At 49.0% G+C, this 26,652-nt stretch overlaps 1 protein-coding gene across 1 annotated transcript in view; it reads left to right on the top strand.

Annotated features, from left to right (window-relative positions):
- GDI1 (GDP dissociation inhibitor 1) overlaps window positions 1–26,652 on the top strand; it is a 108,951-nt gene that overhangs the window by 32,271 nt on the left and 50,028 nt on the right. Inside the window, exon 3 of the mRNA XM_088459659.1 lies at window positions 12,169–12,268. Within this exon, the coding sequence (XP_088315785.1) occupies window positions 12,169–12,268 (100 nt within the window). The remainder of the gene's footprint in view (window positions 1–12,168; window positions 12,269–26,652) is intronic.

The raw sequence follows: 26,652 nt of genomic DNA, 5'->3' as shown, positions 1-26,652 counted from the left end.
GTATTGAGGCTAGATGAGCAAGGATCTATAGGTGTGTCGGCTCACTCACCCCAGGCATATCACGCTGCATGGTGTATTGAGGCTAGAGGAGCAAGATCACATCTATAGGTGTGTCAGCTCACTCACCCCAGGCATATCACGCTGCATGGTGTATTGAGGCTAGAGGAGCAAGGATCTATAGGTGTGTCAGCTCACTCACCCCAGGCATATCACGCTGCATGGTGTATTGAGGCTAGATGAGCAAGGTCACATCTATAGGTGAGTCAGCTCACTCACCCCAGGCATATCACGCTGCATGGTGTATTGAGGCTAGATGAGCAAGATCACATCTATAGGTGTGTCAGCTCACTCACCCCAGGCATATCGCGCTGCATGGTGTATTGAGGCTAGATGAGCAAGGATCTATAGGTGTGTCAGCTCACTCACCTCAGGCATATCACGCTGCATGGTGTATTGAGGCTAGAGGAGCAAGGACATATCTATAGGTGAGTCAGCTCACTCACCGCAGGCATATCATGCTACATGGTGTATTGAGGCTAGATGAGCAAGATCACATCTATAGGTGTGTCAGCTCACTCACCCCAGGCATATCACGCTGCATGGTGTATTGAGGCTAGATGAGCAAGGATCTATAGGTGTGTCAGCTCGCTCACCCCAGGCATATCACGCTGCATGGTGTATTGAGGCTAGAGGAGCAAGGATCTATAGGTGTGTCAGCTCACTCACCCCAGGCATATCACGCTGCATGGTGTATTGAGGCTAGATGAGCAAGATCACATCTATAGGTGTGTCAGCTCACTCACCCCAGGCATATCACGCTACATGGTGTATTGAGGCTAGATGAGCAAGGATCTATAGGTGTGTCAGCTCACTCACCCCAGGCATATCACGCTGCATGGTGTATTGAGGCTAGAGGAGCAAGGATCTATAGGTGTGTCATCTCACTCACCCCAGGCATATCACGCTGCATGGTGTATTGAGGCTAGAGAAACAAGGATCTATAGGTGTGTCCGCTCACTCACCCCAGGCATATCACGCTGCATGGTGTATTGAGGCTAGATGAGCAAGATCACATCTATAGGTGTGTCAGCTCACTCACCCCAGGCATATCACGGTACATGGTGTATTGAGGCTAGATGAGCAAGGATCTATAGGTGTGTCAGCTCACTCACCCCAGGCATATCACGCTGCATGGTGTATTGAGGCTAGAGGAGCAAGGATCTATAGGTGTGTCATCTCACTCACCCCAGGCATATCACGCTGCATGGTGTATTGAGGCTAGATGAGCAAGATCACATCTATAGGTGTGTCAGCTCACTCACCCCAGGCATATCACGCTACATGATGTATTGAGGCTAGATGAGCAAGGATCTATAGGTGTGTCAGCTCACTCACCCCAGGCATATCACGCTGCATGGTGTATTGAGGCTAGAGGAGCAAGGACATATCTATAGGTGTGTCAGCTCACTCACCCCAGGCATATCATGCTACATGGTGTATTGAGGCTAGATGAGCAAGATCACATCTATAGGTGTGTCAGCTCACTCACCCCAGGCATATCACGCTGCATGGTGTATTGAGGCTAGATGAGCAAGGATCTATAGGTGTGTCAGCTCGCTCACCCCAGGCATATCACGCTGCATGGTGTATTGAGGCTAGAGGAGCAAGGATCTATAGGTGTGTCAGCTCACTCACCCCAGGCATATCACGCTGCATGGTGTATTGAGGCTAGATGAGCAAGATCACATCTATAGGTGTGTCAGCTCACTCACCCCAGGCATATCACGCTACATGGTGTATTGAGGCTAGATGAGCAAGGATCTATAGGTGTGTCAGCTCACTCACCCCAGGCATATCACGCTGCATGGTGTATTGAGGCTAGAGGAGCAAGGATCTATAGGTGTGTCATCTCACTCACCCCAGGCATATCACGCTGCATGGTGTATTGAGGCTAGAGAAGCAAGGATCTATAGGTGTATCCGCTCACTCACCCCAGGCATATCACGCTGCATGGTGTATTGAGGCTAGATGAGCAAGATCACATCTATAGGTGTGTCAGCTCACTCACCCCAGGCATATCACGCTGCATGGTGTATTGAGGCTAGATGAGCAAGATCACATCTATAGGTGTGTCAGCTCACTCACCCCAGGCATATCACGCTACATGATGTATTGAGGCTAGATGAGCAAGGATCTATAGGTGTGTCAGCTCACTCACCCCAGGAATATCACGCTGCATGGTGTATTGAGGCTAGAGGAGCAAGGATCTATAGGTGTGTCATCTCACTCACCCCAGGCATATCACGCTGCATGGTGTATTGAGGCTAGATGAGCAAGATCACATCTATAGGTGTGTCAGCTCACTCACCCCAGGCATATCACGCTACATGGTGTATTGAGGCTAGATGAGCAAGGATCTATAGGTGTGTCAGCTCACTCACCCCAGGCATATCACGCTGCATGGTGTATTGAGGCTAGAGGAGCAAGGATCTATAGGTGTGTCATCTCACTCACCCCAGGCATATCACGCTGCATGGTGTATTGAGGCTAGAGAAGCAAGGATCTATAGGTGTATCCGCTCACTCACCCCAGGCATATCACGCTGCATGGTATATTGAGGCTAGATGAGCAAGATCACATCTATAGGTGTGTCAGCTCACTCACCCCAGGCATATCACGCTACATGGTGTATTGAGGCTAGATGAGCAAGGATCTATAGGTGTGTCAGCTCACTCACCCCAGGCATATCACGCTGCATGGTGTATTGAGGCTAGATGAGCAAGATCACATCTATAGGTGTGTCAGCTCACTCACCCCAGGCATATCACGCTACATGATGTATTGAGGCTAGATGAGCAAGGATCTATAGGTGTGTCAGCTCACTCACCCCAGGCATATCACGCTGCATGGTGTATTGAGGCTAGAGGAGCAAGGATCTATAGGTGTGTCATCTCACTCACCCCAGGCATATCACGCTGCATGGTGTATTGAGGCTAGATGAGCAAGATCACATCTATAGGTGTGTCAGCTCACTCACCCCAGGCATATCACGCTACATGATGTATTGAGGCTAGATGAGCAAGGATCTATAGGTGTGTCAGCTCACTCACCCCAAGCATATCACGCTGCATGGTGTATTGAGGCTAGAGGAGCAAGGATCTATAGGTGTGTCAGCTCACTCACCCCAGGCATATCACGCTGCATGGTGTATTGAGGCTAGATGAGCAAGGATCTATAGGTGTCATCTCACTCACCCCAGGCATATCACGCTGCATGGTGTATTGAGGCTAGATGAGCAAGATCACATCTATAGGTGTGTCAGCTCACTCACCCCAGGCATATCACGCTGCATGGTGTATTGAGGCTAGATGAGCAAGATCACATCTATAGGTGTGTCAGCTCACTCACCCCAGGCATATCACGCTACATGGTGTATTGAGGCTAGATGAGCAAGGATCTATAGGTGTGTCAGCTCACTCACCCCAGGCATATCACGCTGCATGGTGTATTGAGGCTAGAGGAGCAAGGATCTATAGGTGTGTCATCTCACTCACCCCAGGCATATCACGCTGCATGGTGTATTGAGGCTAGATGAGCAAGATCACATCTATAGGTGTGTCAGCTCACTCACCCTAGGCATATCACGCTACATGATGTATTGAGGCTAGATGAGCAAGGATCTATAGGTGTGTCAGCTCACTCACCCCAGGCTTATCACGCTGCATGGTGTATTGAGGCTAGAGGAGCAAGGACATATCTATAGGTGTGTCAGCTCACTCACCCCAGGCATATCATGCTACATGGTGTATTGAGGCTAGATGAGCAAGGATCTATAGGTGTGTCAGCTCACTCACCCCAGGCATATCACGCTGCATGGTGTATTGAGGCTAGATGAGCAAGATCACATCTATAGGTGTGTCAGCTCACTCACCCCAAGCATATCACGCTGCATGGTGTATTGAGGCTAGAGGAGCAAGGATCTATAGGTGTGTCAGCTCACTCACCCCAGGCCTATCACGCTGCATGGTGTATTGAGGCTAGATGAGCAAGGATCTATAGGTGTGTCATCTCACTCACCCCAGGCATATCACGCTGCATGGTGTATTGAGGCTAGATGAGCAAGATCACATCTATAGGTGTGTCAGCTCACTCACCCCAGGCATATCACGCTGCATGATGTATTGAGGCTAGATGAGCAAGGATCTATAGGTGTGTCAGCTCACTCACCCCAGGCATATAACGCTGTATGGTGTATTGAGGCTAGTGGAGCAAGGACATATCTATAGGTGTGTCGGCTCACTCACCCCAGGCATATCACGCTGCATGGTGTATTGAGGCTAGAGGAGCAAGATCACATCTATAGGTGTGTCAGCTCACTCACCCCAGGCATATCACGCTGCATGGTGTATTGAGGCTAGATGAGCAAGGATCTATAGGTGTGTCAGCTCACTCACCCCAGGCATATCACGCTGCATGGTGTATTGAGGCTAGAGAAGCAAGGATCTATAGGTGTGTCCGCTCACTCACCCCAGGCATATCACGCTGCATGGTGTATTGAGGCTAGATGAGCAAGATCACATCTATAGGTGTGTCAGCTCACTCACCCCAAGCATATCACGGTACATGGTGTATTGAGGCTAGATGAGCAAGGATCTATAGGTGTGTCAGCTCACTCACCCCAGGCATATCACGCTGCATGGTGTATTGAGGCTAGAGGAGCAAGGATCTATAGGTGTGTCATCTCACTCACCCCAGGCATATCACGCTGCATGGTGTATTGAGGCTAGATGAGCAAGATCACATCTATAGGTGTGTCAGCTCACTCACCCCAGGCATATCACGCTACATGATGTATTGAGGCTAGATGAGCAAGGATCTATAGGTGTGTCAGCTCACTCACCCCAGGCATATCACGCTGCATGGTGTATTGAGGCTAGAGGAGCAAGGATCTATAGGTGTGTCATCTCACTCACCCCAGGCATATCACGCTGCATGGTGTATTGAGGCTAGAGAAGCAAGGATCTATAGGTGTGTCCGCTCACTCACCCCAGGCATATCACGCTGCATGGTGTATTGAGGATAGATGAGCAAGATCACATCTATAGGTGTGTCAGCTCACTCACCCCAGGCATATCACGCTACATGGTGTATTGAGGCTAGATGAGCAAGGATCTATAGGTGTGTCAGCTCACTCACCCCAGGCATATCACGCTGCATGGTGTATTGAGGCTAGAGGAGCAAGGATCTATAGGTGTGTCATCTCACTCACCCCAGGCATATCACGCTGCATGGTGTATTGAGGCTAGATGAGCAAGATCACATCTATAGGTGTGTCAGCTCACTCACCCCAGGCATATCACGCTACATGATGTATTGAGGCTAGATGAGCAAGGATCTATAGGTGTGTCAGCTCACTCACCCCAGGCATATCACGCTGCATGGTGTATTGAGGCTAGATGAGCAAGATCACATCTATAGGTGTGTCAGCTCACTCACCCCAAGCATATCACGCTGCATGGTGTATTGAGGCTAGAGGAGCAAGGATCTATAGGTGTGTCAGCTCACTCACCCCAGGCATATCACGCTGCATGGTGTATTGAGGCTAGATGAGCAAGTATCTATAGGTGTCATCTCACTCACCCCAGGCATATCACGCTGCATGGTGTATTGAGGCTAGATGAGCAAGATCACATCTATAGGTGTGTCAGCTCACTCACCCCAGGCATATCACGCTGCATGGTGTATTGAGGCTAGATGAGCAAGATCACATCTATAGGTGTGTCAGCTCACTCACCCCAGGCATATCACGCTACATGGTGTATTGAGGCTAGATGAGCAAGGATCTATAGGTGTGTCAGCTCACTCACCCCAGGCATATCACGCTGCATGGTGTATTGAGGCTAGAGGAGCAAGGATCTATAGGTGTGTCATCTCACTCACCCCAGGCATATCACGCTGCATGGTGTATTGAGGCTAGATGAGCAAGATCACATCTATAGGTGTGTCAGCTCACTCACCCTAGGCATATCACGCTACATGATGTATTGAGGCTAGATGAGCAAGGATCTATAGGTGTGTCAGCTCACTCACCCCAGGCTTATCACGCTGCATGGTGTATTGAGGCTAGAGGAGCAAGGACATATCTATAGGTGTGTCAGCTCACTCACCCCAGGCATATCATGCTACATGGTGTATTGAGGCTAGATGAGCAAGGATCTATAGGTGTGTCAGCTCACTCACCCCAGGCATATCACGCTGCATGGTGTATTGAGGCTAGATGAGCAAGATCACATCTATAGGTGTGTCAGCTCACTCACCCCAAGCATATCACGTTGCATGGTGTATTGAGGCTAGAGGAGCAAGGATCTATAGGTGTGTCAGCTCACTCACCCCAGGCATATCACGCTGCATGGTGTATTGAGGCTAGAGGAGCAAGGATCTATAGGTGTGTCAGCTCACTCACCCCAGGCATATCACGCTGCATGGTGTATTGAGGCTAGATGAGCAAGGATCTATAGGTGTGTCATCTCACTCACCCCAGGCATATCACGCTGCATGGTGTATTGAGGCTAGATGAGCAAGATCACATCTATAGGTGTGTCAGCTCACTCACCCCAGGCATATCACGCTGCATGATGTATTGAGGCTAGATGAGCAAGGATCTATAGGTGTGTCAGCTCACTCACCCCAGGCATATAACGCTGCATGGTGTATTGAGGCTAGTGGAGCAAGGACATATCTATAGGTGTGTCAGCTCACTCAGCCCAGGCATATCACGCTGCATGATGTATTGAGGCTAGATGAGCAAGGATCTATAGGTGTGTCAGCTCACTCACCCCAGGCATATCACGCTGCATGGTGTAGTGACGCTAGATGAACAAGGATCTTAAGGTGTGTCAGCTCACTCACCCCAGGCATATCACGCTGCATGGTGTATTGAGGCTAGATGAGCAAGGATCTATAGGTGTGTCGGCTCACTCACCCCAGGCATATCACGCTGCATGGTGTATTGAGGCTAGAGGAGCAAGATCACATCTATAGGTGTGTCAGCTCACTCACCCCAGGCATATCACGCTGCATGGTGTATTGAGGCTAGAGGAGCAAGGATCTATAGGTGTGTCAGCTCACTCACCCCAGGCATATCACGCGCATGGTGTATTGAGGCTAGATGAGCAAGGTCACATCTATAGGTGAGTCAGCTCACTCACCCCAGGCATATCACGCTGCATGGTGTATTGAGGCTAGATGAGCAAGATCACATCTATAGGTGTGTCAGCTCACTCACCCCAGGCATATCGCGCTGCATGGTGTATTGAGGCTAGATGAGCAAGGATCTATAGGTGTGTCAGCTCACTCACCTCAGGCATATCACGCTGCATGGTGTATTGAGGCTAGAGGAGCAAGGACATATCTATAGGTGAGTCAGCTCACTCACCGCAGGCATATCATGCTACATGGTGTATTGAGGCTAGATGAGCAAGATCACATCTATAGGTGTGTCAGCTCACTCACCCCAGGCATATCACGCTGCATGGTGTATTGAGGCTAGATGAGCAAGGATCTATAGGTGTGTCAGCTCGCTCACCCCAGGCATATCACGCTGCATGGTGTATTGAGGCTAGAGGAGCAAGGATCTATAGGTGTGTCAGCTCACTCACCCCAGGCATATCACGCTGCATGGTGTATTGAGGCTAGATGAGCAAGATCACATCTATAGGTGTGTCAGCTCACTCACCCCAGGCATATCACGCTACATGGTGTATTGAGGCTAGATGAGCAAGGATCTATAGGTGTGTCAGCTCACTCACCCCAGGCATATCACGCTGCATGGTGTATTGAGGCTAGAGGAGCAAGGATCTATAGGTGTGTCATCTCACTCACCCCAGGCATATCACGCTGCATGGTGTATTGAGGCTAGAGAAGCAAGGATCTATAGGTGTGTCCGCTCACTCACCCCAGGCATATCACGCTGCATGGTGTATTGAGGCTAGATGAGCAAGATCACATCTATAGGTGTGTCAGCTCACTCACCCCAGGCATATCACGGTACATGGTGTATTGAGGCTAGATGAGCAAGGATCTATAGGTGTGTCAGCTCACTCACCCCAGGCATATCACGCTGCATGGTGTATTGAGGCTAGAGGAGCAAGGATCTATAGGTGTGTCATCTCACTCACCCCAGGCATATCACGCTGCATGGTGTATTGAGGCCAGATGAGCAAGATCACATCTATAGGTGTGTCAGCTCACTCACCCCAGGCATATCACGCTACATGATGTATTGAGGCTAGATGAGCAAGGATCTATAGGTGTGTCAGCTCACTCACCCCAGGCATATCACGCTGCATGGTGTATTGAGGCTAGATGAGCAAGATCACATCTATAGGTGTGTCAGCTCACTCACCCCAAGCATATCACGCTGCATGGTGTATTGAGGCTAGAGGAGCAAGGATCTATAGGTGTGTCAGCTCACTCACCCCAGGCATATCACGCTGCATGGTGTATTGAGGCTAGATGAGCAAGGATCTATAGGTGTCATCTCACTCACCCCAGGCATATCACGCTGCATGGTGTATTGAGGCTAGATGAGCAAGATCACATCTATAGGTGTGTCAGCTCACTCACCCCAGGCATATCAAGCTGCATGGTGTATTGAGGCTAGATGAGCAAGATCACATCTATAGGTGTGTCAGCTCACTCACCCCAGGCATATCACGCTGCATGGTGTATTGAGGCTAGAGGAGCAAGGATCTATAGGTGTGTCATCTCACTCACCCCAGGCATATCACGCTGCATGGTGTATTGAGGCTAGATGAGCAAGATCACATCTATAGGTGTGTTAGCTCACTCACCCTAGGCATATCACGCTACATGATGTCTTGAGGCTAGATGAGCAAGGATCTATAGGTGTGTCAGCTCACTCACCCCAGGCTTATCACGCTGCATGGTGTATTGAGGCTAGAGGAGCAAGGACATATCTATAGGTGTGTCAGCTCACTCACCCCAGGCATATCATGCTACATGGTGTATTGAGGCTAGATGAGCAAGGATCTATAGGTGTGTCAGCTCACTCACCCCAGGCATATCACGCTGCATGGTGTATTGAGGCTAGATGAGCAAGATCACATCTATAGGTGTGTCAGCTCACTCACCCCAAGCATATCACGCTGCATGGTGTATTGAGGCTAGAGGAGCAAGGATCTATAGGTGTGTCAGCTCACTCACCCCAGGCATATCACGCTGCATGGTGTATTGAGGCTAGAGGAGCAAGGATCTATAGGTGTGTCAGCTCACTCACCCCAGGCATATCACGCTGCATGGTGTATTGAGGCTAGATGAGCAAGGATCTATAGGTGTGTCATCTCACTCACCCCAGGCATATCACGCTGCATGGTGTATTGAGGCTAGATGAGCAAGATCACATCTATAGGTGTGTCAGCTCACTCACCCCAGGCATATCACGCTGCATGATGTATTGAGGCTAGATGAGCAAGGATCTATGGGTGTGTCAGCTCACTCACCCCAGGCATATAACGCTGCATGGTGTATTGAGGCTAGTGGAGCAAGGACATATCTATAGGTGTGTCAGCTCACTCAGCCCAGGCATATCACGCTGCATGATGTATTGAGGCTAGATGAGCAAGGATCTATAGGTGTGTCAGCTCACTCACCCCAGGCATATCACGCTGCATGGTGTAGTGACGCTAGATGAGCAAGGATCTTAAGGTGTGTCAGCTCACTCACCCCAGGCATATCACGCTGCATGGTGTATTGAGGCTAGATGAGCAAGGATCTATAGGTGTGTCGGCTCACTCACCCCAGGCATATCACGCTGCATGGTGTATTGAGGCTAGAGGAGCAAGATCACATCTATAGGTGTGTCAGCTCACTCACCCCAGGCATATCACGCTGCATGGTGTATTGAGGCTAGAGGAGCAAGGATCTATAGGTGTGTCAGCTCACTCACCCCAGGCATATCACGCTGCATGGTGTATTGAGGCTAGATGAGCAAGGTCACATCTATAGGTGAGTCAGCTCACTCACCCCAGGCATATCACGCTGCATGGTGTATTGAGGCTAGATGAGCAAGATCACATCTATAGGTGTGTCAGCTCACTCACCCAAGGCATATCGCGCTGCATGGTGTATTGAGGCTAGATGAGCAAGGATCTATAGGTGTGTCAGCTCACTCACCTCAGGCATATCACGCTGCATGGTGTATTGAGGCTAGAGGAGCAAGGACATATCTATAGGTGAGTCAGCTCACTCACCGCAGGCATATCATGCTACATGGTGTATTGAGGCTAGATGAGCAAGATCACATCTATAGGTGTGTCAGCTCACTCACCCCAGGCATATCACGCTGCATGGTGTATTGAGGCTAGATGAGCAAGGATCTATAGGTGTGTCAGCTCGCTCACCCCAGGCATATCACGCTGCATGGTGTATTGAGGCTAGAGGAGCAAGGATCTATAGGTGTGTCAGCTCACTCACCCCAGGCATATCACGCTGCATGGTGTATTGAGGCTAGATGAGCAAGATCACATCTATAGGTGTGTCAGCTCACTCACCCCAGGCATATCACGCTACATGGTGTATTGAGGCTAGATGAGCAAGGATCTATAGGTGTGTCAGCTCACTCACCCCAGGCATATCACGCTGCATGGTGTATTGAGGCTAGAGGAGCAAGGATCTATAGGTGTGTCATCTCACTCACCCCAGGCATATCACGCTGCATGGTGTATTGAGGCTAGAGAAGCAAGGATCTATAGGTGTGTCCGCTCACTCACCCCAGGCATATCACGCTGCATGGTGTATTGAGGCTAGATGAGCAAGATCACATCTATAGGTGTGTCAGCTCACTCACCCCAGGCATATCACGCTGCATGGTGTATTGAGGCTAGATGAGCAAGATCACATCTATAGGTGTGTCAGCTCACTCACCCCAGGCATATCACGCTGCATGATGTATTGAGGCTAGATGAGCAAGGATCTATAGGTGTGTCAGCTCACTCACCCCAGGCATATCACGCTGCATGGTGTATTGAGGCTAGATGAGCAAGATCACATCTATAGGTGTGTCAGCTCACTCACCCCAAGCATATCACGCTGCATGGTGTATTGAGGCTAGAGGAGCAAGGATCTATAGGTGTGTCAGCTCACTCACCCCAGGCATATCACGCTGCATGGTGTATTGAGGCTAGAGGAGCAAGGACATATCTATAGGTGTGTCAGCTCACTCACCCCAGGCATATCACGCTGCATGATGTATTGAGGCTAGATGAGCAAGGATCTATAGGTGTGTCAGCTCACTCACCCCAGGCATATCACGCTGCATGGTGTAGTGACGCTAGATGAGCAAGGATCTATAGGTGTGTCAGCTCACTCACCCCAGGCATATCACGCTGCATGGTGTATTGAGGCTAGATGAGCAAGGATCTATAGGTGTGTCAGCTCACTCACCCCAGGCATATCACGCTGCATGGTGTATTGAGGCTAGAGGAGCAAGATCACATCTATAGGTGTGTGAGCTCACTCACCCCAGGCATATCACGCTGCATGGTGTATTGAGGCTAGAGGAGCAAGGATCTATAGGTGTGTCAGCTCACTCACCCCAGGCATATCACGCTGCATGGTGTATTGAGGCTAGATGAGCAAGATCACATCTATAGGTGTGTCAGCTCACTCACCCCAGGCATATCGCGCTGCATGGTGTATTGAGGCTAGATGAGCAAGGATCTATAGGTGTGTCAGCTCGCTCACCCCATGATATCACGCTGCATGGTGTATTGAGGCTAGAGGAGCAAGGATCTATAGGTGTGTCAGCTCACTCACCCCAGGCATACCACGCTGCATGGTGTATTGAGGCTAGATGAGCAAGATCACATCTATAGGTGTGTCAGCTCACTCACCCCAGGCATAACACGCTGCATGGTGTATTGAGGCTAGATGAGCAAGGATCTATAGGTGTGTCAGCTCACACCCCAGGCATATCATGCTGCATGGTGTATTGAGGCTAGATGAGCAAGGATCTATAGGTGTGTCAGCTCACTCACCCCAGGCATATCACGCTGCATGGTGTATTGAGGCTAGATGAGCAAGATCACATCTATAGGTGTGTCAGCTTACACAGATGCCCCTCACCAAGGTCCCTGTTTTCTTTTACAGCTCTATAAACGGTTTGAGATCCCAGATGGACCTGCTGAGAGCATGGGGAGAGGACGCGACTGGAACGTGGATCTAATCCCCAAATTTCTCATGGCTAATGGTAAGAATCTGAGTGTGGCTTTCTGGCCGTTCGCTTTATCAGCTACAGTTGTAACCAAATCACCATCGTTATATATGTCTGTGATAATACAGTTATTAAGAATAGGTATTAGTGACATTATTTGGTATTAAAAGGAATATTTGATAAAACGAGTTTGTGTGTATGTGAAATATTAAACTCACTGAATCAAATGCAGATTCTGACCCTGGCAAAGCGTGGGAAGAGGCCATTGTGTCACCCAGCATACCAGAATGTGGCCATGGTGAGAACGCCCTGATTAGCCAAATGTTTCCTACTAAACCTGCAATTGCCAACATTTCCACGTGCCGTAAACGGTCAGATAGGACTTCAGTAAAGGTTGTGTATGAATCTGAAAAGGCGCTGCCCAGCAGAGCGTCTCTGCACATAGACGAGCCTACGGTAATGGGCCAACTAGTACATTTCAAGGTACAAAAAAAGTTTCATAGACTTTTGGGAACACCTCTAAAAATTAATCTGTGTCTCCATTTGCAGACTAGATGTAGTAACTGGAAATACGCAGCGTGCAGACAGCAAAAACGCCACGTCAAGGTCCAGCCTCTGACACTTTAATAGACCCCTCCTATTAATTTCAACTTTTACATTTTTTTGCTAAAATACTAATCGGATTACCCTCATTTATGGTTTATCTTCATAATGAGAGTGTACGGACATCAGGACGACGTTTATTGCATGTGGCAGATTTGTGTGCTTGAATGGTTTCTTGCATTGGTTGAAGTGTGACAGAAATGTGGAGCTGGATGGCGTAAAATATGAAAGGGCAAGACGTGATCGCCGACATCTCAGCGGAGGAGTCATGTTGCTTGGAAACAAAACAGATTGTACGGTCATTAAATCCCTTTAGCTCATTTACATAATCCCACCTGGCAAAATCGGATCTTGTTTTTCATTTTGAAGAAAAGGTTTTACATTTACCTACTGTAGGAGCAACGCAGATTCGCCCAACACCTGCCAATCAGCTAGTGTAACATTTTAAACCGCAGGAAGCTGCCACCTTTGCCCACAAATTCATGTTACGGATATCGGGACAGTTGGGAGGTAAGCCTTTAGGACTGATGTCTAGAAGTATTTCACAGCTCAACAGAATGGTTGGGAAAATGAAAAGATAAACACAGATTAGAAAACATCCCCGTCCGAAACAGGAAGCAAAATCAAAAAATACCACAGACCTGGCAGAGGAAATCCCTAACCGTGTGTATCCCTCCAGCTGAAGCTAAACTACTATACTCATCCACAGCGAAGAGAATAGACCACGTTCCCAGCTTCATTTAATGAAATAAAGAAATCGTTTTAAGGTGCTTAATTATATTTGTTTTGGGGGTTTTTTTTGCAAGAAGAGCCTTAAGCTGGCCATACACCTAAAGCAGGGGTGGCCAGACTTTTGGACTCAGTGATCTACCTATAAAGCTAAAAACCTCTTTCGTGATCCACCGAGTCAGAAAAGGGGGCATGGCATTCAAAAAGGGGGCGAGACCTCGCAGCAAGGGGCGTGGGGTCTGTCTTGCTGATATCACACATACTATCCCTAATTCAAATTACACCACACAGCAACACAATCTTATTCACATTACGCCGTACATAGGAGCTCATTCAGACCCGCTCGCTAGATGCAGTCTCTCGCTCCCAGCGTATGCAAATCCAGCGCACGCCCAGCAATGCAGGCGATCGTATGGCAAGGCATTAGCACGCCCACTATGTCTTGGCGTGCGATCACTTTGTGTATGCAGACGCCCACCAGCCAGTCATAAGACGCCCACTTGCGGACGTCATCTCCTTGAAGTGCATGAAACCATTGGTACATCGAACACCAACGGATGCGATCGCAGCGCTTAAGGTTAACTATACCTTGCCGCAAGCACTGCGATCACTTCAGAGTGAAATACAACCAGGTGATATGTACTATGACGCTGCCTGTTAATTATGCACGCCTCTGAAACGGTGTTTCTAGTTGCCTGCCCCTGTCACCACCCACAAACGGCCTCTCCTGTCACTCACTCTGCAGGGCTGTCTATGCGCAGCAAGCGATCGCTTCCCAAGCATTCGCACTGGTTCGCGCACACGCATTGAGATGCATGCGCAAATTGCAAAAAATCTGCCAGCTACGAGCGATCGCATCCTTGCGAGCGGGTCTAAATCAGCTCCATAGAACCTCTGATTCACATTACACCACATAGTAGTATCTCTTATTCACGTTACGACACACAGTAGTGCCCCTTATACACAATGCCCACAGTAGTAGTGCCCCTTATACACAATGCCCCCAGGAGTAGTGCCCCTTATACACAATGCCCCCAGTAGTAGTGCCCCTTATACACAATGCCCCCAGTAGTAGTGCCCCTTATACACAATGCCCCCAATAGTAGTGCCCTTTATACACAATGCCCCCAGTAGTAGTGCCCCTTATACACAATGTCCCCAGTAGTAGTGCTCCTTATGCAATGCCCCCAGTAGTAGTGCTCCTTATACACAATGCCCCCAGTAGTAGTGCTCCTTATACACAATGCCCCCCAGTAGTAGTGCCCCTTATGCAATGCCCCCAGGAGTAGTGCCCCTTATACACAATGCCCCCAGTAGTAGTGCCCCTTATACACAATGCCCCCAGTAGTAGTGCCCCTTATACACAATGCCCCCAGTAGTAGTGCCCCTTATACACAATGTCCCCAGTAGTAGTGCCCCTTATACACAATGCCCCCAGTAGTAGTGCCCCTTATACACAATGCCTCCAGTAGTAGTGCTCCTTATGCAATGCCCCCAGTAGTAGTGCCCCTTATACACAATGCCCCCAGTAGTAGTGCCCCTTATACACAATGCCCCCAGTAGTAGTGCTCCTTATGCAGTGCCCCCAGTAGTAGTGCCCCTTATACACAATGTCCCCAGTAGTAGTGCCCCTTATACACAATGCCCCCAGTAGTAGTGCCCCTTATACACAATGCACCCAGTAGTAGTGCTCCTTATGCAGTGCCCCCAGTAGTAGTGCCCCTTATACACAATGTCCCCAGTAGTAGTGCTCCTTATACACAATGTCCCCAGTAGTAGTGCCCCTTATACACAATGCCCCCAGTAGTAGTGCCCCTTATACACAATGTCCCCAGTAGTAGTGCCCCTTATACACAATGCCCCCAGTAGTAGTGCTCCTTATGCAATGCCCCCAATAGTAGTGCCCCTTATACACAATGCCCCCAGTAGTAGTGCCCCTTATTCAGTGCCCCCAGTAGTAGTGCCCCTTATTCAGTGCCCCCTGTAGTAGTGCCTCTTATTCAGTGCCCCCAGTAGTACTGCCCCTTATTCAGTGCCCCTAGTAGTAGTGTCCCCAGTAGTAGTGCCCCTTCTGCAGTGCCCCCAGTAGTAGTCCCCCCTCCCAGTGCAGAACTTACCTTACTTCACGCTGGGCTGGCGCTGACGGGATCCAGCAGGCGCACAGGCTCCTCACTTCGCGGGTGACGTCATGATGGATCACTGGGAAGGCAGAGGCTAAATACAGGTTGCTATGTAGGCAAGTTGTTCGCGATCTACCAGCGGGAGCTACCAGTAGATCACACTTGACGTTTTGGCCATGTCTGACCTTAAGATTATCTGTCCAACCATTCAACTAGTTGGCTGGTTAGAACAAAAATATGTTCATGTAACCACAAAAGATCATTTGCTCCTAAACCCTGTAAAACGGTCATTCAGAGAAATCCGTTTGGTTTAACTAATTTGTCTGCACGACCATTATTGTCCGTTTACCCAAAGTGTCGTTTGCTCCCATATATTACCAGATTCCCTCATACATCTGATCTGTGGGACACTGCAGAGCTGATGCTGGGCTAGATGGGCTGGATTCAGGAGCAGGCACTAAACTGTTAACTAACTAGCTCCGCCCCCTATAAAGTTACCATTACCATTATTGTGCTCTCCCCTCTATACACAATATATTTACCTGTGTACATTGTGCCCTATGCAAGGTCCTTTCTCTGATATGGGCTTGTACTTAGTGTGCACTGTAATGTGACTTTAGGTTTATTTCTGTTTTTATATACTTTGGTTCAGCCTCATTTCTGTTTTACTAATTGTCAGTTCTAGCCTGATAACACTACAGCATTTTTCCTTCATTTTATATCTGTGAACTTAGGCAGGATACAGTTACTAGTTACGGAGGATACAGTTACTAGCAAGGCAGCATACAGTTACTAGTTAGGCAGGATAGTTACTAGTTAGGCAGCATACAGTTACTAGTAATTCAGTAGACAGTTACTAGTTAGGCAGGATACAGTTACTAGTAAGGCAGCATACAGTTACTAGTAAGGCAGGATACAGTTACTAGTTAGGCAGGCTATAGTTACTAGTAAGGCAGGCTATAGTTACTAGTTAGGCAGCATACAGTTACTAGCTAGGCAGCATACAGTTACTAGCTAGGCAGCATACGTTACTAGTAAGGCAGGATACAGTTACTAGTTAGGCAGCATACAGTTACTAGTTAGGCAGGATACAGTTACTAGTTAGGCAGGATAGTTACTAGTTAGGCAGCATACAGTTACTAGTAATTCAGCAGACAGTTACTAGTAAGGCAGGATACAGTTACTAGTAAGGCAGGATACAGTTACTAGTTAGGCAGGCTATAGTTACTAGTAAGGCAGGATATAGTTACTAGTTAGGCAGGATACAGTTACTAGTTAGGCAGCATACAGTTACTAGCTAGGCAGCATACAGTTACTAGTAAGGCAGGATACAGTTACTAGTTAGGCAGGATACAGTTACCAGTTAGGCAGGATACAGTTACTAGTTAGGCAGGATACAGTTACTAGTAAGGCAGGATACAGTTATTAGTTAGGCAGGATATAGTTACTAGTTAGGCAGGATATAGTTACTAGTTAGCTTTGCTGTGTCTATTGAGATTGTCCCTGCACTCTCTCTGTGAATTTAGGCAGGATATTACACTCTCCATCTGTTGTTTGTAATTGTCCTCTAACAGCATCACTGGAAAGGGAGAGACAGCCACAAAATCTAAACAGGTTTCTTCCTCTCCACTGTTTTATTCATGTTCTAAATGTGATGCAAACTTGTCCAAACGTCACATACTATCAGGGGCCTTCAGCGCTCTTTGTGTTCCTGGGGTGAATGGCAAGCCACTCAGGGGTGCGTCAGCAGAGTCCACCATCCAAGACTGGGCAAAGTCCATGGCAGATTCTTCCCAGGAGGTGGGTGAACTCCTAGACCCTGATTGGGAGAATCAGACTGATTGGAAGGAGGATTTTCCAGCTAGTTTGGGGTTCGAGGATTTAATTGAGGCGGTCTGACAAGTCTTATATATTAGTCTTAAGGTGCGTACAGACACACAACGCTTTTTGTGAACGATTAACTACAATGATGTCGTTATTCAATCGTTCAAAAAATCGTTCAGTGTAAAACGATGAACGATTATCGTTCATGCACGTTCACGTTTGTCGATTGTAGTTTGTAGTTCAGTCAGACTGACCAACTGAATGATTTTCAATAGAAGTTGCAACATTTTTCCTTCAACACACAGAAAATTGTTTATTAAGTAAAGTAAAACCAATTCCTTTGTAAAACTATTTTCGCTCTCTTTTTCAAGGGAAAAACTGAACGAAAATCGTTTATTGCTTTACATCGTTGTGTGTGTATGCACCTTTAAAAATAATCTGGTTATAATCCTTCCGCCATGGTCTCATTTTGCAGACACTTTGACGGAGGCTTGGCTGGAACCTGATAGAAAATTTCAAATTCTAGGGCGCTTTAAATTTGTTTACCCCTTTTTGGATGATGAAACAACCAATTGGGAGGTTCCAAAGCAAGTGGATTGCTTCTATTGCCATGCTTTCTAAAGCTATGGTTATCCTCATGACGCAGGCTGCGCCCTTAAAGGATCACTCTGATAGAAAGAGAGAGGCCTTGCTCAAATCTGTTTTTCCTTTACAGGGGCCTCCCTTCGGCCAACCTTAGTGACTGCTTGGGTCAACAAAGCTCTGTAGTCTTGGACTGAGTGCTTGTCATTTGGCCTGCAATCAGACAATGATTTTGCGGAGCTCCTCACATTTGTTGATCAGATGCGTGAGACCTTGATATATATGACGCGATGCAGCCTTAGACATAGCTTCATTGTTGTCACTCGATTTCTGCTCTTGCTGTTTTGGCTCTGATCTTGAGAGGCAGGTCCCGATTCCATGTGTACCTTGGAGGGCGTCCCGTTTGTAGGTGACATGCTATTTGGTCAAGAACTAACCAAAATTGTCCCAGTTCCAGTTGATTCTTTTCCACTACTCTTCCCCAAGATCTCATCCGATGGGTGGCCCTCCAGGGGGTTGTTCTTTCACTCCTAGATTCAGGACTTATTGTAACAGTTCCTATAAACCAATGAGGCCACGGATACTCAAATTTCTTTCTGGTGAGCAAGCTGAATGGTTCGTTCCGCCCAATTCTGAACTTAAAACAGCTCAACCCTCACCTACAGTAGTGGCCAAAATTGTGGAAACCTTTTGGAAAATGTGCATTTTTTTAAGTTTAACAGCTTATAGCACTAATATATTTTAGTATTATACCACAAAGCATACATCATTACAATGGCAATTTCATTTAGAACATAGGCCCTGATTCAGAGCCGGACGCTCTGACAGAGCGCTCGCTCTGAATCAGGGCCGTCCCTGCTCCTTTTTGGAGCGGCCTATCAGAGCCAAAAGCACTCCCACTGACATCACTAGTGATGTCAGTGGGGCCGGCCCCAGACGGTTGGCGTTCCCATGGGAACGCCTCCGTCTGGGCAGCAACGCCCCCGGCACACCCACCAAAGGGGGCGTGCTGTCAATCAACATCGACAACACGCCCCCTTTGGTGCGAGACCCATAGCAACGGCTTGGCCGTCGCTATTCGGGTCTCGCGCATGTGCACGACGGAGCTCCCTCCGTCGTGCGCATGCGCACTAGGGCACCATCGACCCGCTTGCGAGCGCGCAGCGCTCGCGAGCGGATCAGAATCAGGCCCATAATACAATGAGCTTTATAACAAAATGCGATATTTATTTTGAAACCAGTTATACGTACTGAACTGTGGGAAAGTACATTTCTTAGTTTTGCACAATATCCATTAGTACTTAGGGCCTGATTCAGAGCCGCTCGTTCACTCTGAGCGATGTTCGCACATCTGCGTATGGGTCGTAATGCGCATGCGCAAACCAGTCATTGCAGTCGGAAATCGTGCGCTCGCAAAACAGCGAGGGGCTGCTAATGTGATTGACAGAATGTACCGTTTGTGGGTGGTAACGGGAAGGTGCTTGAAAAAGGGGGAGTGGAGATCCGAACGCAGGCGTGCCTAACGGTCAAAAGGGCATTTAATGGGAGTGCATAATTAGTAAAGGAGCGTCATCGACCACGTCACTTCTTTTAGCCTGAACTGTTCGCAGTGATAGCGGTAAGAAAAACCTACCACAAGCACGGCAAGCAGTTCAGATGCTTTTCTATGTACCCGATTAATCTAATAAATACCGGAGATGACGTGTGATGCGAACGTCAAAGTGGCGTCTTTACAAAATAGTGAGCTCATTTTTTGTTCGCTCGCTCAGACATAGAGGCGTCAACAAACCGCAAAGAGCGAGCGCTCAATTTAAATAGCCGGCCCCTTTTTTGGAACGACCGTCCGCAAATAGCGTCCGGCTCTGAATCAGACCCTTAGTTTGGAAGCCTTTTGCTGCAATTACATACCTCCCAACATTGGTGGCCAGCGGGTCGGGACCCTTGGCGTGCCGAAGGCGCACTTGTGTCAGGAAAGGGGGTGGGGCCTAGGGAAAAGGGGCGGATCCTTACATCACCCCCGTTTCAGTCATTGTGCTGGTGTGCTCAGTACTCTCAGAGATGCTGGGCTGCCCCCAGACTCTCTCTGCACTGTGAATAGATGCTGTGTGCATGTGAATGGCTTCTATTCACCCGCTGCTTTGCCACGCAGAGCAGCAGTGTGTGCTCACCCCAGCCGCCCCCCTTCCCCACACTGCGGACACTGATGTATTTGCTGCTATTTAAGGTGTCTAGATCACACAAATTCGTCCCACACCTTTTGTTGTCCTACATCCGCACAGTATAATACGAACTGGATGCTTCACAGTAGGAGTTGTGCACTCAGGTAGCAAATCTTCTCCAAGTCTTCTGTGGACATATTTCATTCCATCACTACCAAATATGGATATTCTGGTTTTGTGACTCTAGATGAGACAGTTCCACTTTTCTTCTGAGCAATTAATATTCTTTTTACCCAATTCTAATCTTTTCTGTCTTTGTTTGAGAGATAAAAGCGGCTTTTTCCTTGGAGTTCTGGCGTTTAATACAAAATACTGAAGTCTGCGTAAAACAGCCCTGGCACTGATATTTAGGCCACATTCACGTAAATCATTTTGATTTACCGCAGATGGTTTTCTTCTGTCACTCAAGCGCAGTTTTTTCATTATTCTATCACAGCACGGTGGTGTGCAGGGCCGAGCGTGGCGGTGTGCAGGGCCGAGCGTGGTGGTGTGCAGGGCCGAGCGTGGCGGTGTGCAGGGCCGAGCGTGGGGGTGTGCAGGGCCGAGCGTGGGGGTGTGCAGGGCCGAGCGTGGCGGTGTGCAGGGCCGAGCGTGGCGGTGTGCAGGGCCGAGCGTGGGGGTGTGCAGGGCCGAGCGTGGGGGTGTGCAGGGCCGAGCGTGGCGGTGTGCAGGGCCGAGCGTGGGGGTGTGCAGGGCCGAGCGTGGGGGTGTGCAGGGCCGAGCGTGGGGGTGTGCAGGGCCGAGCGTGGCGGTGTGCAGGGCCGAGCGTGGCGGTGTGCAGGGCCGAGCGTGGCGGTGTGCAGGGCCGAGCGTGGCGGTGTGCAAGGCCGGCCCTGGTGTTGTGGATCTTTTCCTACCTTTACCAGTTTGGTTTTGAATCGACTGAGTCTGTTGATACTTATTCCACAGTTTTGAAATCCCTCCTTTGGTTACTTTCTTCACGTAAAATAGTCAACTCTTTTTACTTTGCTTGTCATCCTAAATAAGTTACACAGCTCACTTCAAGAAATGAAAGTAAAAAAACACATAAAAAACAGTGACCAATTTAGTGTTAATCAAACAACTACATAAGATGTTTTACTATAAATTCTAGTATCTTCAAATGTGCTCCCTATCTTTATTTAGCTATAACTTTTTATGCAATAATGATAATTCATTGCGGTGAACTGCATTATAGTATGTATAAAATGATCTTTCTAGTGATATACACCTTCATATGATTTTGTTTAAAAATAATGCAGTTATACGCAATTAAACCCTAAAAGCACACATTTTCCAAAAGGTTTCCACAATTTTGCCCACTAGTGTATAGTTGGCACACTTCAAGATGGAATCCATATTTTCCGTCATCAGCTCCATGTTGGAAGGGGAATTCTTGGAGTCCCTATGCCTATCTACACAAGGTCATCAGCGGTTGCTCCACTTTATGGTAGGAGACAGTCATTTTCAATTCCAGGCCCTGCCATTCGGTTTATCCACGTCTCCCAGATTGTTGCCAAGGTATTGCTGTTGTTCCCTATTTGGACAACCTCAGTGGGAAGAGGATCCTCCAGAAGAATGAGATCTGGATCTTTCCTCCTCCTTAATCAAGGCAGTACGCCAGATGTTGAACATCTCCGATGCTGACTCCCCGGAGTCTCAGTAGGTGTTGCTCTTCAAGAGAAAGTGAAAACAACTAGTTACTTTTCCTTCCTTTCCTCAGTTGGAGGACTTGCTGTACACAGCATGGATGCATACGGATTTCAAGTTCAATAACTCTTTACCCACTTCAGACCCAGGACATATCCCTTGATGGGTCCCTTAGTTTCCCGGTTGTCCAAAAAGACTACTATCTTGGTACCAGGATCTACTTTGCTGTTTGAAGGTTCGGATCGAAAGCTTGAGTCTATACTTAAGTCCATCTATGTAGCTATGGGAGTTTCCTTTAGGCCCATTTTGGTCTCAGCCTTTGTAAATAAGGCTGTCGGAAAATGGGCAGATCTTCTCGCAGACAGCCATCACTCAGGTGTTCCTCGGGCTAATATTCCTCTGGTTGAGCTCATCATGAAGTTCGATACTTATCTTGGAGAGGATGCTATAGACGCAGGCCTGGCCTGTTCCAAGGTTTCTGCTTCCACCATTGCAGCTCGCAGAGCTCTTTGGCGGCGGACATGGCAAGTTGATGCTGAATCCAAGCGTTCCTTTATAAACTCTTTTTCTGGGGCAGATTTTGTTTGGGCTGGAGCTGGACATAACAACTGGTCTGGCCAGAGGGTGGGAGGGAGGAGGGATATTGGCAACAGTTTCTTTTTACCTACCTCTGTCTCCAAACCTAGGTCTTATTCTGGCCTTCCTTTTGCTCCTTTAGAACCTGGAGTAAGTTGTGTTTTTTTTTATGGTTCCGGGGTTAGTCTCCCTCCACCTGGGGTGGAAAATCAAATGGCTGTCAATCCTGGCCCACTCTTTGGCCGGATGCCAGACCTATCTGCATGACTGGTTATCTTCCCACATAGGGACCCTGTGGTGGGCGCGCATCTTCGTTTGAAAAAAAATAGTTTTTAAACTTATTCCAATGCCTGTGTTTGGAGTATCCTATATGTAGGGTACAAAGTAGAATTTCTCGGCCGTCCTCCTCAGAGGTTCTTTTCCACAGGTCTCCCGACCTCTCGCCAAAAACACTTGGCCTAGAAGGAGGCTGTGAACAAGCATATTGGGGTGGTCATCCAAGTACCAATGGGTCAGAAATCACAAGGCTTTTAATCAAAAGTACTACAGTTCGACGACTTGGTACGATCCATGCTCAATCTCATATTCCCAAAAAGTGCATTTGCATTTCCAGAAATTCAAGATGGAGTCTGTGCGATCCGTGATAGTGTGCATGGAACAAGGAGAACTTCTGGATATTCTGGATGCTTATTTACACATCTTTATCTGGGAACCTTATCAATCCTTCCTTTTGTGATACAGGACACCTACTTTCAATTCAGAGCCCTCCCTTCGGCCTCCTAACTCCATAAGTATTTACCAAAGTGATGGTTATAATGGTGGCTCACTTTCATCCGTTGGGTGTAATGATTGTCCCTTACCTCAATAATCCACTGATAAAGGCCCTCATTCAGAGGCGGTCGCAAGAAGCGAGCGCTCGCTCTGAATGAGGGCGGCCGCTTGAATTTTCAAGTGCGGCCTCCTAGTCACTAGCTCAGCTGTGTACCACCCTCAGCTTTAGCGACCGACCAGGTTGATGGTCAGGTCGCGATGGTCAAGACCATCGCGACCATTGGGGCTTGCGACGAGACCCTAAGGTTGGGTCTCGACAACCGCAAGCCCCAGGGAGCTTCCTGCTCTGATCGAGCAGGAAGCTCCCCACTGACATCACTGCTGATGTCAGTGCGGCCGCCCACAAAACGTCAGGCGTTCCTTAAGGAACGCCTCCGTTTGTGAAACCACCCCCCCGCCACGCCTACAAAACGGGTCGAGCTGTCGTTCAACATCGACAGCCGCCCCTTTTGTAGTGAGCTCCGGAGCGAGAGAATTTCTCTCCCGCTCCGGGGCTTGCGCAGGGCCTAAACATCGACCCGGTTGCGAGCGCTCAACGCTTGCGACCGGGTCTGAATGAGGTCCAAAGTCCCTGATTGTTGACTTCCTTCACTCTCATGTCCATCTAATGCTTCACATTTATATATCATGAGTGGATTGTAAATTTCAAAAAGTCCAATCTGATTATATCTCAGACTTCTATTTCTAGGGATATTGTCCGACACATCCAAGATTCTGGCTATTCAGTCGCTAGTGATACTGGTTCTCAGGAAACGGACTGTTTTCGTCCACTTGTGCATGCATCTTTTGGGGAAGCTTGCCTCCTCCTTTGCGGCTATCCCGTTCGGCAGGTTCCGCTCCAAGGAGTTTCAATTGGACCTGCTGTCCAAGTGGGACGGCTCTCATTCGCCTCTCCCCTAAGGCCTGTCTGTCCCTCCTCTGGTGGTTGGACACCAAACATCTCCATGATGGTCGTCCATTCACAATCTGGGATTGGATGTCGATGAACATGGACAGAAGTATGCAAAGTTTTGATTTGGTGCTTCTCCAGATCAGTTTCAGGGCACTTGGTCTCGGCAGGAAGCGCTGCTGTCCATCAATGTCCTGGACCATCTTCCACGCCTTACTGGCAGCTCAACAGCACCAGGGAGTCTAGTCAGACAATGCCACGGTGATGACATGCATCCATCGACAAGGAGGTTCAAAGAGTCTCTTAGTAGACGGCACGCATCCTCCATTGTGCAGAATGTCATGTACCGGCCATAGTGGCTGTATTCATTCTCTGGGTCGAAAATTGGGAGGCAGGTGGCCTCAGCCCACAAGATCTTTACCCTGAGAAGTGGTCTTTCTTTCAGAATATCTTCCAGGTTCTGGTAGCACGATTGGGCCTAACGGACGTCGATCTTACAGTGGCCTGCCTCAACCACAAGGTCCCTCTTTACTGCTCCAGAACAAGAACTACGGCAGCTCTGGCAGCAGTCGCTTAAATGCTGATCCTTTAGTTGGATCTACTGGTTCGAGCGACTGGTTCCGTTGTCTCCGGATTGGCCATGTCAGTCGTGGAACTCGCACCTATGAAATCTTCTGATAGACAAACCATGGCCTCTTCCACTTCATCTAGACTTGCTGCAATAAGGGTCATTCCTCCACCCCATCTTACCTCGGCTACATTAAAGGTGTGGTTGTTGAGGCCTCCATCCTGAGGGCGAAGGGTATTCCCGAGGCTGTCTCACAAGCTAGTCTCGGCAGCACACTACCACTGCATGTGAGTCTGCACCTGGGATACTTCGGCATGGTCTGTCTTTTTCCAGCACCACTTGGCCTTACTTCCTGAGTTGCCTACGTTTATGCAGGGGGTCCTCCGTATCCAACCCCCCGTTTCTTCTTCCGATGGATTCGTGGTACTTGAAGATGTTTTTGCAATCTGATCTCTTTTGAACCGCCTGACACTGTGGACTTGAAATTCCTTACTTGGAAGACTGTCTTCCTCCTAGCAGCTGCCTCCGACAAGAGATTGCCTGAGCTAAATGCCTTGTCCTATTGCTCTGCCTATCTGGTTCTTCATGGCGACTGGCCGGAGCTCCACTCCTTCTTGCCTTAGGTCGTCACGAAATTCCACATCAATCAACCTATTGTGGTTCTGGTTCTTCCCAGTGACGAGTCTTCCGGTCATCCCTTGGATGTGGTTCGGGCCTTTCAGTAGTACGTTTCCCGTACTTTGGCCGTACGCAAAACGTCCGACTTGCTTGTCATCTATGATTCCCACAAACAAGGTTGGCGGCTCCAAAGCAAACAGTCTCACAGTGGCTTCGGGCGGTTATTCGACAGGCATACATTGCCCGGCTCCAACCATGGCCTTCCAGAGTTTCGGCTTATTCCACTCGGTCTGTGGGCGCCTCTTGAGCAGCTCATCATGGGACATCTGCCGCTCTGTTGTGTCCGGCTGCCACCTGAATTTCTACTCCAGGGTCCTTAGGGATCCGCAGGGATACCTTGGGTATAGGCTTCGGCCATGGGCACCACACAGTTAAATCTGTCATCCCAGGATGCACCAGGCCCACTCCTATACCCCGCCCCAAGGCCAAGGCACCTCAGTTTCAGTAGGTGCCCGGCCGGAGCTGGCTTACCGCACACGGGGGCTGTGTTTCACAGCCCCTGAAGATCTTCAAGAGCAGTAGAATGGACAGTCCAGCGGACGTCCATGCTACCGCTCCGATACCCCTGCCAGCGCCGACCACCGGTAGCGATCCGGGGAACTCGGGGGGCTCTTGGGGGTTCCAATTAGCGGAACCCCCGTGGGTCTTGGATTGTGGCCGGACCTACGGGGGGCATCATAAGGTAAGCAGCGGGCATCTGCGTTAGGCATCCGCTGTTACGCTGTCCAGTGTCCCCAGGGCTGGGGGCTCCCTGGGGACGGCAGTATAGTGGAGCCAGGCACCAAGCCTGCACTCACACTAGACCACCAGGGGCTGGATGCGTTATGGAAGCGCTCCAGCTTCCCGGGGGTTAATGGCCTGCCAGGGGAGGACGCCTTTCCTATTCAGCATAGGAGGCCCCTCCCCTCGCTGCTCTCAGCGCCATCCACTGAGGTTTTGGCGGGCTGAGGCAGCGATCCTCTCCAGGGCCCGCCTCCCTTGATTCCTCTGGCGGCCATTTTAGATGAGCAGACGCTGGTGCAGGGTGCGGAGCCTGGGTGCCCCTTACATACCTCTCCTCCATAATACAAGGTCAGCGTATGTAGCGCTATCACTACTGGGCTGCTGCTCTGTGTAGTGGATAGTGCAATTAGTGCAGACAATTTCTGCATTGTATGTGACTTTATACTAGC

Source organism: Taudactylus pleione, unplaced genomic scaffold (genome assembly GCF_031769625.1).
Source record: "Taudactylus pleione unplaced genomic scaffold, aTauple2 ptg000925l, whole genome shotgun sequence".
NCBI lineage: Eukaryota > Metazoa > Chordata > Amphibia > Anura > Myobatrachidae > Taudactylus > Taudactylus pleione.
Note: the sequence above shows the minus strand (reverse complement) of the source record. Positions and strands in the feature narration are given on the sequence as shown.